The sequence below is a fragment of the Puma concolor genome, chromosome B4, assembly GCF_028749965.1.
Source record: "Puma concolor isolate L17-30 chromosome B4, mPumCon1.1.hap2, whole genome shotgun sequence".
NCBI classification, from domain to species: Eukaryota; Metazoa; Chordata; class Mammalia; order Carnivora; family Felidae; genus Puma; species Puma concolor.
Genome location: NC_141673.1, coordinates 79,430,624 through 79,444,615, shown reverse-complemented (window position 1 = coordinate 79,444,615; position 13,992 = coordinate 79,430,624). Strand labels below are relative to the sequence as shown.

The 13,992-nt window shown below is 37.8% G+C and overlaps 1 protein-coding gene across 4 annotated transcripts in view; it reads right to left on the bottom strand.

The window, feature by feature from the left end:
* Nucleotides 1-6,273: 6,273 nt before the first annotated feature.
* IPO8 (importin 8) overlaps nucleotides 6,274-13,992 on the bottom strand; it is an 87,739-nt gene continuing 80,020 nt past the window's right edge. For all 4 annotated transcript variants that reach the window (XM_086713722.1, XM_025930292.2, XM_086713724.1 and 1 more), the window contains one exon: nucleotides 6,274-8,206. In XM_086713722.1, the coding sequence (XP_086569848.1) occupies nucleotides 8,109-8,206 (98 nt within the window). In that variant the 3' untranslated portion in view covers nucleotides 6,274-8,108. The remainder of the gene's footprint in view (nucleotides 8,207-13,992) is intronic.

Here is a 13,992-nt window from a genome sequence, read left to right as displayed (position 1 = left end):
GATTTCAGCTCAGGTCATGATCTCATGGAGCCTGCTTGGGATTCTTTCTTTCCCTGTCTCTCTGCCCCTCTTCCCCCGCAAAAATAAATAAACTTGAAAAAAAAAATGGTCCCATTTCATTCTTCTGCATTTAGCTGTCCAGTTTTCCCAACACCATTTCCCATTGCATATTCTTGCCGCCTTTGTAGTAGATCAATTGACCATATAATCATGGGTTTATTTCTGGACTCTCTATTCTGTTCTAGTGATTTATGTGTCTATTTTTGTGGTGATACCACACCATTTTGATTACTATAGCTTTCTAGTATGTCTTGCAAACTAGAATTGTGATGCCTCTAGTTTTGATTTAGCTATTAGTGGTCTTTTGTGTTTCCATACAAATTTTAGGATTCTTTGTTCTACTATTGTGAAAAATTTTATTGGTATTTTCATAGAGATTGCATTAAATTTCTGTAGATTACTTTGAGTATTAACAATATTTTAATATTTGTTTTCCCAATCCATGAGCATGGAATAGCTTTCCATTTGTGTGTGTCATCTTCAATCTCTTTCATTAATGTTTTATACTTTTCAGAGTACAGATCTTTCACTTCCTTAGTTTAGTCTTAGGTATTTTACTCTTTTTAGTGCAATTATAAATGGGATGATTTTCTTAATTTCTTCTTCTGCTACTTCATTATTAGTGTACACAAATGCAATGAATTTCTGTATATTGATTTTGGATTCTGCAACCTTACTTAATTCATTTATCAGTTCTAGTAGTTTTTTGATGGAGTCCTTAGGGTTTTCTATATATAGTCTCCTTTCATCTGCAAATAGTGAAAGTTTTACTTCTTCCTCACCAGTTTCAATACATTTTATTCCTTTTTCTTAACTGACTGAGCCACCCAGGCACCCCGATTTTATTCCTTTTTCTTGTATGAATGCTGTGGCTAGAACCTCCAGCACTCTCCTGAATAAAAATAGTGAGAATGGACATTCTTGTCTTGTTCCTGATCTTAGGGGAAAAGCTCTCAATTTTTCACTATTGAGTATGATGTTAGCCGTGGGTTTTTCATATGTAGTCTTTATTATGTTGAGCTACTTTCCCTCTAAACCTACTTTTTTGAGGACTTCTATCTTAAATGGATGTTGTACTTTGTCAACTGCTGTTTCAGCATGTATTGAAATGATCATATGGTTTTTATCATCTCTTATTGATGATGTATCATGTTGATAGATTTGCAAATATTGAATTACACTTGTATCCCAGAAATAAATCCCACTTGATCATAGTGAATGATTTAGTGTATTATTGGATTTAGTATGCTAATATTTTGTTGAGGATGTTTGCATCAATGTTGATCAGAGATATTGGCCTATAGTTCTCTTTTTTTTTTAATAGTGTCTTTAGTTGGTTTTGGTATCAAAGTAATGCTGGCCTCATAGAATGAATTTGGAAGCTGCCCTTCCTCTTATATTTTTTGGAATAGTTTGAAAAGAAAAGGTATTAACTCTTTTTTAGATGTTCAGTAGAATTAATCTGTGAAGCCATCTGGTCCTGGACTGTTGCTTGTTGGGAATTTTCTTATTACTAACTCAATTTCATTCTGGTAATCAGTCTGTTCACATATTCTATTTCTTCCTGTTTCAGGAAGGTTGTTTGGGAGGTTGTATGTTTCTAGAAATTTATCCATTTCTTGTAAGTTGTCCAGTTTGTTGCCATTTTTCATAATAGTCTCTTAAAATTCTTTGTATTTATGTAGTGTTAGGTGATATTTCTCCTCTTTAATTTCTGATTTTGTTTATTTTAGTTCTCTCTCTCTCTCTTTTTTTGGACGAGTTTGGCTGAAGTTTTTTCAATTTTGTTGATCCTTTCAAAGAACCAGCCCCTGGCTCCGTTGATTAGTTCTATTGGGTGTTGATGTTGTTGTTTCTATTTCATTTATTTCTGCCCAATCTATTATTTCCTTCCTTCTGCTTGTTTGGGGACTTGTTTGCTCTTTTTCTTGTTCCCTCAGGTGTAAGATTAGGTTGTTTATTTAAGATTTTTCTTCTTTCTTGAGATATTGTTATAATCTCTCTTAGAAAAGCTTTTACTGCATCCTGAATGAATGAATGTGGACCATTGTGTTTTCATTTTCATTTGTTTCCATGTATTTTTTTATTTCCTCTTTGATTTTTTTTTGGTTGACCCATTTATTGTTTAATAGCATGATATTTAACCTCCATGTATTTGTGTTCTTTCCAGATTTTTTGTTTGGTCAATTTCTAGTTTCATAGCATTGTATTCAGAAGAGATGCATGGTATAACTTCTATCTTTTAAAATTTGTTGAGACTTGCTTTGTGGCCTAATACGTGATCTATTGTGGAGAATGTTTCATGTGCACTTGAAAAGAATGTGTATTCTATTGTTTAGGATGGAATGTTCTGAATATATGTTAAATCCATCTGGTCCAGTGTGTCATTTAAAGGCATTGTTTCCTTGTTGATTTTCTGTTTGGATGATCTGTCCATTGTTGTAAGTGGAATGTTAAAGTCCCCTACTATTACTTACTTTGTTTGTTAATAGCTGCTTTATATATTTGGGAGCTTTCATGTTGGGTGCATAAATATTTGAAATTGTTATATCCTCTTGTTGGATTAGTCCCTTTATGATTATGTAGGGTTCTTCTTTGTCTCTTGTAAAGGTCTTTGTTTTAAGGGCTATTTTCTCCAATATAAGTATTGCTACCCTTGTTTTCTTTTCACTTCCATTTGCATGAGAATTGTTTTTCCATCTCTTCACTTTCAGTCTGCATGTATGTTTAGGTCTGAAATGAGTCTCTTGTAGGCAGCATATATATGGGTCTTGCTTTTTTATCCACTCAGTCACCCTTTGTCTTTTGATATGAGCATTTATTTGGTCCATTTACATTCAAAGTAATTATTGAGAGGCATGTACTTATTACCATTTTGTTATTTTAAGTTGTTTTGTAGTTCTTCTTCTCTTCTCTTGCCCTCTTCTCTTGTGGTTTGCTGGCATTCTTTAGTGGTATACTTGGATTCCTTTCTCTTTATTTTTTGCATATCTATTACTGGTTTTTGATTTCTGGTTTCCATTAGGTTTATATATAATATCTTATACATATAGGTGTCTATGCTAAGCTGATGGTCACTTAAGTTTGAACTCATTCTAAAAGCACATAAAGTTTTACTCCTCTCTCTCTCTCTCTGTCTCTCATGTTTTAGGCACATCATGTCATACTTTAAATCCTTTTATTTTATGAATCCTTGACTGATTTTTATAGATATACTTGATTTTACTGATTGGACTTGTGCTTTCTATTTTTCCTACTCCTGCCTATGGTCTTCCCTTTCCACTCAAAGAATCCCCTTTCAAATTTCCTCTAAGGTTTACTGGCGGTGAATTCCTTTAACTTTTGTTTTTGTAGAAAACTCTTTATCTCTCCTTCCATTCTGAATTATAGCCTTGCCAGATAAGGTATTCTTGGTTGTAGGTTATTTTCTTTCAACACTTCGAATAAATCATGCCACTCCCATCTGGTCAGCAAAGTTTCTGGTCAGCAAAGTTTCTGCTGAAAAACCACCTGATAGTCCTTAAGAGGTTTTCTTTCCTGTAACTGTTTTCTCCTGCTGCTTTTTTTTTTTTTTTCAACGTTTTTTATTTATTTTTGGGACAGAGAGAGACAGAGCATGAACGGGGGAGGGGCAGAGAGAGAGGGAGACACAGAATCGGAAACAAGCTCCAGGCTCCAAGCCATCAGCCCAGAGCCCGACGCGGGGCTCGAACTCACGCACCGCGAGATCGTGACCTGGCTGAAGTCGGACGCTTAACCGACTGCGCCACCCAGGCGCCCCTCCTGCTGCTTTTAAAATTCTCTTTATCACTACTTTTTGCCATTTTAATTACTATGTGTCATGGTGTGGACCTCCTTGGGTTGATTTTGTTGGGTGCTCTCTGTGCCTCCTGGATCTGAATTTCTGTTTCCCTCCCCAGATTGAGGAAGTTTTTAGCTCTTAGTTCTTCAAATAAATTTTCTGCCCCTTTCCCTCTCTTCTTCTGGGATCCCTATAATGTAAATGTTATGCTAGATAGTGTCATTGAGTCCCCTTAATCTAGTCCCATTTTTTCTTTTTTCTTCCTCCTGTTCATCATGATTGCTCTCCATCCATTACTCTGTTCTCCAGGTCACTGATCCGTTCTGCTTTCTCTGGTCTTATTCCAATTTTTCATTTCAGTTATTGAGATTTTCATCTCTGTTTGGTTCTCTTTTATGTTTTCTGTCTCTTCGTTGAGGGTGTCACTGAGGTCCTCCACTCTTTCCTCAAATCTGATGAGAATCTTTATGGCCACTACTTTAAATTCTCTATCAGGCATATTACTTATTTCTGTTTGTTTAGCTTTCTTGCTGTGATTTTGTCCTATTCTTTCATTTGGAACAAATCATCTGTCTCATTTTGTCTAACTCTCTGGGTCTGTTTCTGGGTGTTAGAAAAATTAGCTATGTCTCCTACTCCTGAAAGTATTGCCCTTATGAAAAAGAGGCCCTGTGGTGCCCTGCAGTGCAGAGACCCCACTTACAGAAACAGGTGCTTCAGGGGCGTCTCCTATATACGTTGCATGCACCCTATTGTGGCTGAGCTGCATTTGCTTTCAGTCTAGTTGTCCGCAATGGCTGTCACTGACTATTGTGGGTAGGGTTTGGTCCCTGTGTCAATGGGTCAGTACGGGGAATACCTTGGGCTTGAGTTGAGCCAGACCAGGTGTTTGCCAGAGCTGCAGTAGCACCCAATTGCAGGGCACTCTCCCTATGTTGAACCCTGAGATGTTCACTGCTGGGTAGGGCCTGCAGTCAGACCACATATCTTCACACAGTAACTGCTGGCACATTTGGACTGGTATGTATGGTTTTCCTCACCCTTCCTCAGGGCAGGAGTCATTTCAGAGTGGTGCTGGCCGGGGCTGCTTTCATACTATCAAGCTTGTGGCACTGCTCCGGATGGACTTCTGAGTGTGGTTTGGGGGGAGATGGGTGCACTTGTTAGCAAAGCTAGATGGAGAGTGTCCATGCTACGCTGGTTGCTGCAGGTATCTAGGCTAGGGGGCAGAGGAGAGAAATGGTGCTTGCTAGCTCTTTTGTTCTTGGAGAAATGTAAGATCCCTGCCCCTCCAGCACACATTCTGAGATTAAATATATCTTCCTGTGTACCCCAGGCATTTTTAAAACTGCTGCTTCTATGCCATATCTCAGTAGGGTTGTTTGCTATGCTGTCTCTTTAAGGGTGAGGACTCAGTTTCCTCTTGCCCTCTTGCTCTGAGCAAAGCCTGATGATTTGTAAAGTTCCCAGTGTTGGGGCGCCTGGGTGGCTCAGTTGGTTAAGCATCCGACTTCAGCTCAGGTCATGATCTCACGGTCCGTGAGTTCGAGCCCCGCGTCGGGCTCTGGGCTGATGATGGCCCAGAGCCTGGAGCCTGCTTCCGATTCTGTGTCTCCCTCTCTCTCTGACCCTCCCCCGTTCATGCTCTGTCTCTGTCTCAAAAATAAATAAACGTTAAAAAAAAAATTTTTTTTAAAGTTCCCAGTGTTGAGCCCCATTGATCATAAAAACTCATAAAGTCCTTCTGGCTTTCAAAGGCAAAAATTATGGGGATTCATCTTCCCATGGTGGATCTCCCCATGCCTGGGGTGCTGGATGTAGAGTCGGCTAGTCTCTTCTATCCATGCCTGAGGTGTGCCTCCCTCCCCTCCTCAGTTTTGAGGGGGGGGTTTTGTTTCTAACTGCATTGCTGCCTTTCCTACACTCTGAAGTGGCCTCTTCTCTACATTAAGCAGTGAAAGTCTGTTCTGCGAGTCTTTGGGTCATTTTCTGGGTTATTTACACTGATGTGGATTTTATCTAAGTGTATTCATGGTAGTAAGTGAGGTAAGGATCTTTCTACTCTGCCATCTTCCCTGGAAGTCCCCGTTCCACTCAACTTTGACCTCTCCTAATCTGATGACAGTCTATCAGAAAATGGCTCTCTTTCCAGCACCTTTTTTATTTTCCTTCAAAGTCCTGCTGTGGCTTAATGGCCTTAGCTTTTTCAGAGTATCTTTCTCCTCGGGATACCACAATTTATGAGATGGGCTCTAGCTCCCAACCGCTCCCCAGGCTCCCCGCTCCTGATGAGCCCTTGTTACCCTCCCAGGCCAACAGTTCCTTGCTCCACCTGCCCCCAAATAAGGATTTTTATCACCTGCTTAAAGCACCTCCACATTTCAGAAGATTTCACACAGAGGGGTTCAGAATCCTGGGAATCAGTCCATGTTTTATTTTACAGTACATTCATATAAGTTCCTGCATTTCCAAGGTAACCAGATCACATTCAGGTTAGCACTGCTGGTAACAAAATTATACAACTACCCTGGCTTCAAAAACAAGATAGGATGATACACATTAATATCTGTTTCCCTTTAATACTGTAGAAGACAATACCTCACAAAAATAAAATCACATGCCTTTTACAATCCAGTGTGAAGGCATATTTATGTTAAAAGAAACCATTTTAGACATGTGGAGAAGAGTTTCAAAGCTTAAGATATCTAAAATGTCCCCCAGTGCCATCTGTCTCTTCTGTCAGCTGGCACATTCAATATCAATGCCTTGGGAAGAGAGGGACAGAGGAAAGCAAGGGACCATTTAGCTCTGAAACTCATGGCTTCTTAGGCTACTTCTGTAAAAACTACTTAAATAACCTAAAATGCTAAAAAGAGTTAATATTAACAAGGGATGGTAATATAGGAAGCACCTGGAGAAAATTCCTCCAGTAACTGAGGGGAAATAGAAGCTGCAGACATTTCACAAAAATGGAAAACTGTATCACATCCAGTAATACATTGTTTGGAAAATACACTTTCACTTTACTGTATGAAAAGACTATGATCCATGTTCTAGTCTTGAATCTGTTCATAAAAAGAGCCACAGCCTCCATCTGCAATATTTTCTGTAGGCATCATTACCATCGAAGAGTGACCAATATCCCAACCCTTGAAGAATATAACAAGCCAAACTGAGCTATAATAAAGGCTAGAATGAATTAGGTAGGAGAAAATTCAGATGTGTGAGAAGTAGAAGTTAAATTCATTTGGGTCATTTTTTCTAGATAAAAAAGGTTAGAAAATGTTTTGGACCCAGGTCCAACATAGCTGGAATGATAAGTTGTTGAAAATGCAAGCCCCCATCCAGAAACCACGTGCTTAATGTAGCACCCTTCTCCCAGAAGTTCAATGTGCTTTTGTATTATTACCAATTCATTACATAATGAAGTACATGATTCAGAATATACTTGGACTTATTGTTAATTCCAATGACTAAAGAGTTCCTGCCACTTGCTGCCAAGAAATTTTTGAGTCCTTCACTTATTAGGTTATAAATGGAATTTATACTCATATTTTCTGACCCCAATAGAAACACCACCCCTTTCAAGGCTCAAATATATGATGGAAGAGGGAATAAGACACTTAGTAAGAAAGCCTCAAAACATACAATGAAAAACCAGAGCCAGTGCATGTTATAACCCCTGAAGACAGCCCCCAGCAGCAGGGTGAGCAAGGGGAGCAGTGATGTTTTTGAAACCAGAGTGACTTGTAACTAACTGCCTAACAGTAAAATCACACAGTAAAATGCAGAATAAGTCAACAAATAGCCAAGGTTTACATTATATCTAGAAATATGTTTTATGCTTTAAAAAAAATTGCAATGCACTCCAAAAAAATTTTTCAGATAATTCATGTACAACAGAAGGCACTGTTATCCGCATAAATCCATTGATTCTGCATGGCAAAAACCTGAGACGTGCAATTCAATCCTTTAAATCCACCTTGGTCATTCATCCTTTGGAGAATATGATTTGTCCTTTTCAGTCCACTGATTTTGTTCTTCTTTAATTTCATACATTACAGTAGCTGCTTAGAATATATATTTCAGGGTGAGAAAGGTCAAAGGGGAAGAGGGAGTGGATAAATGTGCTGCCCAATGTCAGTTATCCGGCACAGCAGCAGGGTGCTGAATAGCAGCTCACTGTCGTCCTCCCCTTGACCTTCACATTCCCCCGGTGAAGGAAAATATAGTGATGTTCCTTCTTTCAGTTGTTGCTGGGCACAGTCCCAAAGTTAAATGCGGAGAGGACTCCTTTGTTTTCAAACGTGAAGCCTCCCTGTTGTTCAATCTTCTTCTTGGCCTCTAGTATTTGTCAAGAGAAAGGGAGGGGACAAAATTAGAGTATTTAAGGTGACAAAGTTGGAAATAACCTAAAATGAGCTAGATTTATTTATACTTAGCATTGTGAAGGACTGTGACTTATGATATTAGTTATCCTGCCCAACCAAGCATTAGCCTTTTTTGGTTTTAATTCTAGTGTAGTTAATATACAGTGTTATATTAGTTTCCGGTGTATAATATAGTGATTTAACACTTCCACACAACACCCACTGCTCATCAAGGTAAGTATATTCCTGAACTCTTTCACCTATTTTGCCCCCCCCCCACCCCGCCCCGCACCTCCCCTCTGGTAACCATCTGTTTGTTCTCTTTAGTTACGAGTGGGTTTTTTGGTTTGTCTCTCTTTTTTTCCCCTTTGTCCATGTGTTTCTTAAATTTCGCATATGAGTGAAATCATATGGCATTTATCCTTCTCTGACTGGCTTATCTTGCTTGGCATTATACTCTCTAGATCCATCCGTATTGTTGCAAATGACAGGATTTCATTCTTACTTATAGCTGAATAACATTCCATTGTACATATATATACACAATTTCTTTATCCATTCACCTATTGATGGACACCTGGGCTGCTTCTATCAATTGGCTATTGTAAATAATAACAGCAATAAACACAGGGGTGTGTGTGTGTGTGTGTGTATATATATATATATATATATACACATACATATATACATACATATATATACACTCATATATACACACATACATGTACACATACATGTACATATACATATCTTTGATTAGTGTTTTTGTATTCCTTATAGCTAAATACCCAATAGTGCAATTACTGGATCATATGGTAGTTCTATTTTTCACTTTTTGAGGAACCTCCACATACTGTCTCCCACAGTGGCTGCACCAATTTGCATTCCCATCAATAGTGCACAGGGTTTCCTTTTTCTCTACATCCTTGACAACACTTGTTTCTTGTGTTTTTTTATTCTAGCCAGTCTGATAGGTGTAAGGTGATCTCTCATCATGCTTTTGATTTGCATTTCTCTGATGAGTGATGTTGAGCATCTTTTTACATTGTCTGTTGGCCATCTGGATATCTTCTTTGGACAAATGTCTGTTCAAGTGTTCTGACCATTTTTTAAATGGATTGTTTTCTGGGTGTTATGTTGTATGAATAACTTACACTAACCATTTACTGGACTGTCATTTGCAAATCTCTTTCCCATTCAGTAGGCTTTTAGTTTTGTTGGTTGTTTCCTTTGCTGTGCAGAAGTTTTTATCATGATGTAATCCCAACAGTTTATTTTTGCTTTTGTTTCCCTTATCTCAGGAAACTGATCTAGAGAGACGTTGGTATAGCTGATGTCAGAAAAATTACTGCCTGTGCTCTCTTCTGTAAGTTTATGGTTCCAGGTCTCCCATTTATGTCCTTAATATATTTTGAGTTTATTTTTGTATATGGTGTAAGAAAGTGGTCTACTTTTCCCAAAACTATTGAAGAGACTCTGTTCTATTGCATATTCTTGCCTCCTTTGTCACAGATTTACTGGCCATATAATTATGCGTTTATTTATGACCTTTCCGTTCTTCATCTTGATCTGTGTGTCTATTTTTGTGCCAGTGCCATACTGTCTTGATTACTACAGCTTTGTAATATACCTTGGAATCTGGGATTGTGATACCTCCAGTTTTTTCTTTTTCAAGACTGCTTTATTTGGGGTCTTCTGTGGTTCCACACAAATTTTAAGACTGTTTGTTCTAGGGGCACATGGGTGGCTCATTTGGTAAGCGTCCGACTTCAGCTCCAGTCATGATCTCACAGTTCACAAGTTTGAGCCCTGCATCGGGCTCTATGCTGACAACTCAGAGCCTGGAGCCTGCTTCAGATTCTGCGTCTCCCTCTCTTTCTGCACCTCCCCTGCTCCCTTTCTCTCAAAAATAAATATAACATTAAAAATAATTTAAAAAAAAAGATTGTTCTAGTTCTGTGAAAACTACTGTTGGTACTTTGATAGGGATTGCCTTAAATCTGTAGATTGCTTTGAGTAGTATGGACTTTTTAACAACATTCTTCCAATGTTTTATACTTTTCAAACTATAGGTCTTTTACCTTCTTGGTTAAGTTTATTCCTAGGTATTTTACTCTTTTTGGTGTGATTGTAAATGGGATTGTTTTCTTAATTTCTCTGACATTTCATTATTAGTGTATACAAATGCATGTTGATTTTGTATCCCACGACCTTAATGAACTCATTTATCAGTTCTAGTAGTTCTTCAATGGAGTCTTTAAGTTTCCTATGTATACAATCCCATGTTATCTGCAAATAGTGAAAGTTTTACTTCCTCCTTATGAATTTGGATGCCTTTATCCCTTTTTGTCTCAAGCTGTGGCTAGAACTTGCAGTACTATGTTGAATAAAAGTGGTGAGAGTGGACATCCTTGTCTTGTTCCTGATCTTAGAAGAAAAACTGTTTTTCACCATTCAGTCTGATGTTAGCTGTGGGTTTTTCACCTGTAGTCTTTATTATATTGAGCTATGTTCCATCTACCACTTTGTTGAATGTTATTATCATGAATGGATGTTGTACTTTGTCAAATGTTTTTTCTGCATCTACTGAAATGATCATATGGTTTTTATACTTTGTCTTATTAATGTGATATATCACATTGGTTGATTTGCAAGTATCGAACCACTCTTGCATCCTGGGAATAAATCTCACTTGATTGTGATGAATGATTTTTTTTAACATAGTGTTGGATTTAGTGTGCTAATATTTTGTTGAGGATTGTTGAATCTGTCTTCACCAGAGATACTGGCCTGGTAGTTCTTTTTGTGGTATCTTTATCTGGTTTTGGTATCAAAGTAATGCTGGCCTCATGGAATGAATTTGGAAGTTTTGCCTCCTCTTCTATTTCTTTGAAAAGTTTAAGAAGAATAGGTATTAACTCTTCTTTAAATGTCTGGTAGAATTCACCTGTGAAGTCATGTGGTCCTGGACTTTTGTTTGTTGGGAGTCTTTTGATTACTGACTCAATTTCATTGCCAGTAACTGATCTGTTCAAATAGTCTATCTCTTCCTGGTTCAGTTTTGGGAGAACTGGTTCAGTACTGGCAATGTTTCTAAGAAGTTACCCATTTCTTATAGGTTGTCCAATTCATTGGCATATAATTTTTCACAATATTCTCTTACAATCCTTTGTATTTCTGTGGTGTTACTTCTCCTCTTTCATTTCTGATTTTGAGTCCTTTCTAAACTCTCTGATGGGTACAGCTAAAGGTTTGTTAATTTTTGTTGATCTTTTCACAGAACCAGCTCCTGGTTTTATTGATCTATTGTTTTTCAGTTTCTATATCATTTATTTCTGCTCTAATCATTATTATTTCCTTCCTTCTGCTAGTTTGGGAATTTGTTCTTTTTTTCTTGTTTCCTCGGGTGTAAGGTTAAGATTTTTCTTGTTTCTTGAAGTAGACTGGTATCATTATTATCTTCTCTGTTGAGAATGACTTTTGCTGCTCCCAACAGTCTTTGACCACTGTGTTTTCATTTTCATTTGTCTCCATGTATCTTTTTATTTCTTCTTTGATTTCTTGGTTGACTCATTCATTATTTAGTAGCATGTTATTTAATCTCCATGTACTTGTGTTCTTTCCAGGTTTTTTCTTGTGGTTCATTTCTACTTTCATAGCATTCTGCTCAGAAAAGATGCATATGACTTCAATCTTTTTGAATTTGTCAAAACTTGTTTTGTGGCCTGATACGTGATCTACTGTGGAGAATGTTTCATGTGCAGTTGAAAAAATGTGTATTCTGCCGTTTTAGGACAGAAGGTTCTGAATATATCTGTTAAATCCATCTGATCCAGTATGTCCTTCAAAGCCATTATTTCCATCTTGATTTCCTGTTTGGATATCTCTTCTTTGATATGGGGGGGGGGGGTCTTGGAGTCCCTTCCTATTACTGTATTACTATCAGTTAATAACAAATAAAGGAACTAATTGTTTCATGTATTTGTGTGTTCCCATGTTGGGTGCATAAGTATTTACAACTGTTTTATCTTCTTATTGTTCCCTTTAAAATTATGTAGGGTCCTTTCTTTGTCTCTTGTTAAGTCTTTGTTTTAACATCTATTTTGCCCAATATAAATATTGCTACCCTGGCTTTCTTTTTGCTTCCATTTGCATGATAACTGTTTTTCCTTCAGTCTGCACATGCCTTGGGGTCTGAAATGAGTCTCTTGAAGGCAGTATATAGATGGGTCTTGTTTTTTCATCTGTTCCATCACTCTCAGTCTTTGACTAGAGAATTTATTCCATTTATTTTTTAGGGTTTTTTTTAATGTTTTATTTTTGAGACAGAGACAGAGCATGAGCAGCGGAGGGGCAGAGAGAGAGCAAGACACAGAATCCGAAGCAGGCTCCAGGCCCTGAGCTCTCAGCACAGAGCCCGATGCAAGGCTCAAACTCACAAACCACGAGATCATGACCTGAGCCGAAGTCGGACACTTAACCGACTGAGCCACCCAGGTGCCCCTAGTCCATTTGAAGTAATTATTTATAGGTATGTATTTATTGCCATTTTGTGACTTGTTTTGTGGTTATTTTTGTAGTTCTTCTCCATTCCTTTCTTCCCTTGCTCTCTTCCCTCCCCAAAAGCTGGCTTTCTTAGTGATATACTTGGATTCCTTTCTCTTTATTTTTTGCGTATTACTGGTTTTGATTTGTGGTTACCATTAGGTTTGTATATAACATCTGCTATATATAGCAGTCTATGTTAAGTTGATGGTCACTTAAGTTTGAAACCATTCTTTAGTCCTGTCCTTCCCGCCCCCCCCCCCCCGCATATATTAGGTATATGGTGTCATACTTTATATCCTTTTGTGAGTCTTTTACTGGTATTTACAGATATAGTTATTTTTACTTCTTTTGTGTGCTTCCTACTTTTATTACTCATGGTTTTTGTTTTCCACTAAAAGAGTCCCCTTTAACATTTCTTGTAGTGCTGGTTTAGTGGTCATGAATTTCTTTAACTTTTGTTTGGGAACCTCTTTATCTCTCCTTCTATTCTGCATGATAGCCTTGCTGGATAGAATTTTATTGGTGGCAGATTTTTCTCCTTCCAGCACTCTAAATATATCTTGTCGCTCGCATCTGGCCTGCAAAATTTCTGCTGAAAAATCCACTGATAGCCTTGTACATAACTTTCTCCTTCTCTGTTGCTGCTTTTAAAATTCTCTTTGTCACTACTTTTTGCCATCTTAATTACTATGTATCTTGGAATGGACCTCCTTTGGTTGTTTTTGTTGGGAAATCTCTGTACCTCCTGGATCTGGATTTGTTTTCTTCCCCAGATTGGGGAAGCTTTCAGCTATTATTTCTTCAAATGAACTTTCTGCCCCCCTTTTCTCTCTTCTTCTGGCATCCCTATAATGTGAATGTTATCAAACCTGATGGAGTCACTGAGTTCCCTAAGTCTATTCTCATTTTGCATAATTTGTCTTCCTCTCACCCGCTCACCTTAATTTCCATTATTCTGTCCTCCAGGTCACCGATCCATTCTGTTTCCTCTAGTCTACTATTTATTCCACTTACTGTAATTTTAATTTCAATTATCATGTTCTTCATCTCTGACTGGTTGTTTTTCACTGTTTTCTCTTTGTTAAAAATCCTCCACTGTTACTTCAAGTCCAGCAAGTATCTTTATGACCATTACTTTAATTTCTCTATCAAGCATATTACTTATCTCTGTTTGGCTTAGGTGTCTTGCTATTGTTTTTTCCTTTTCTTTCA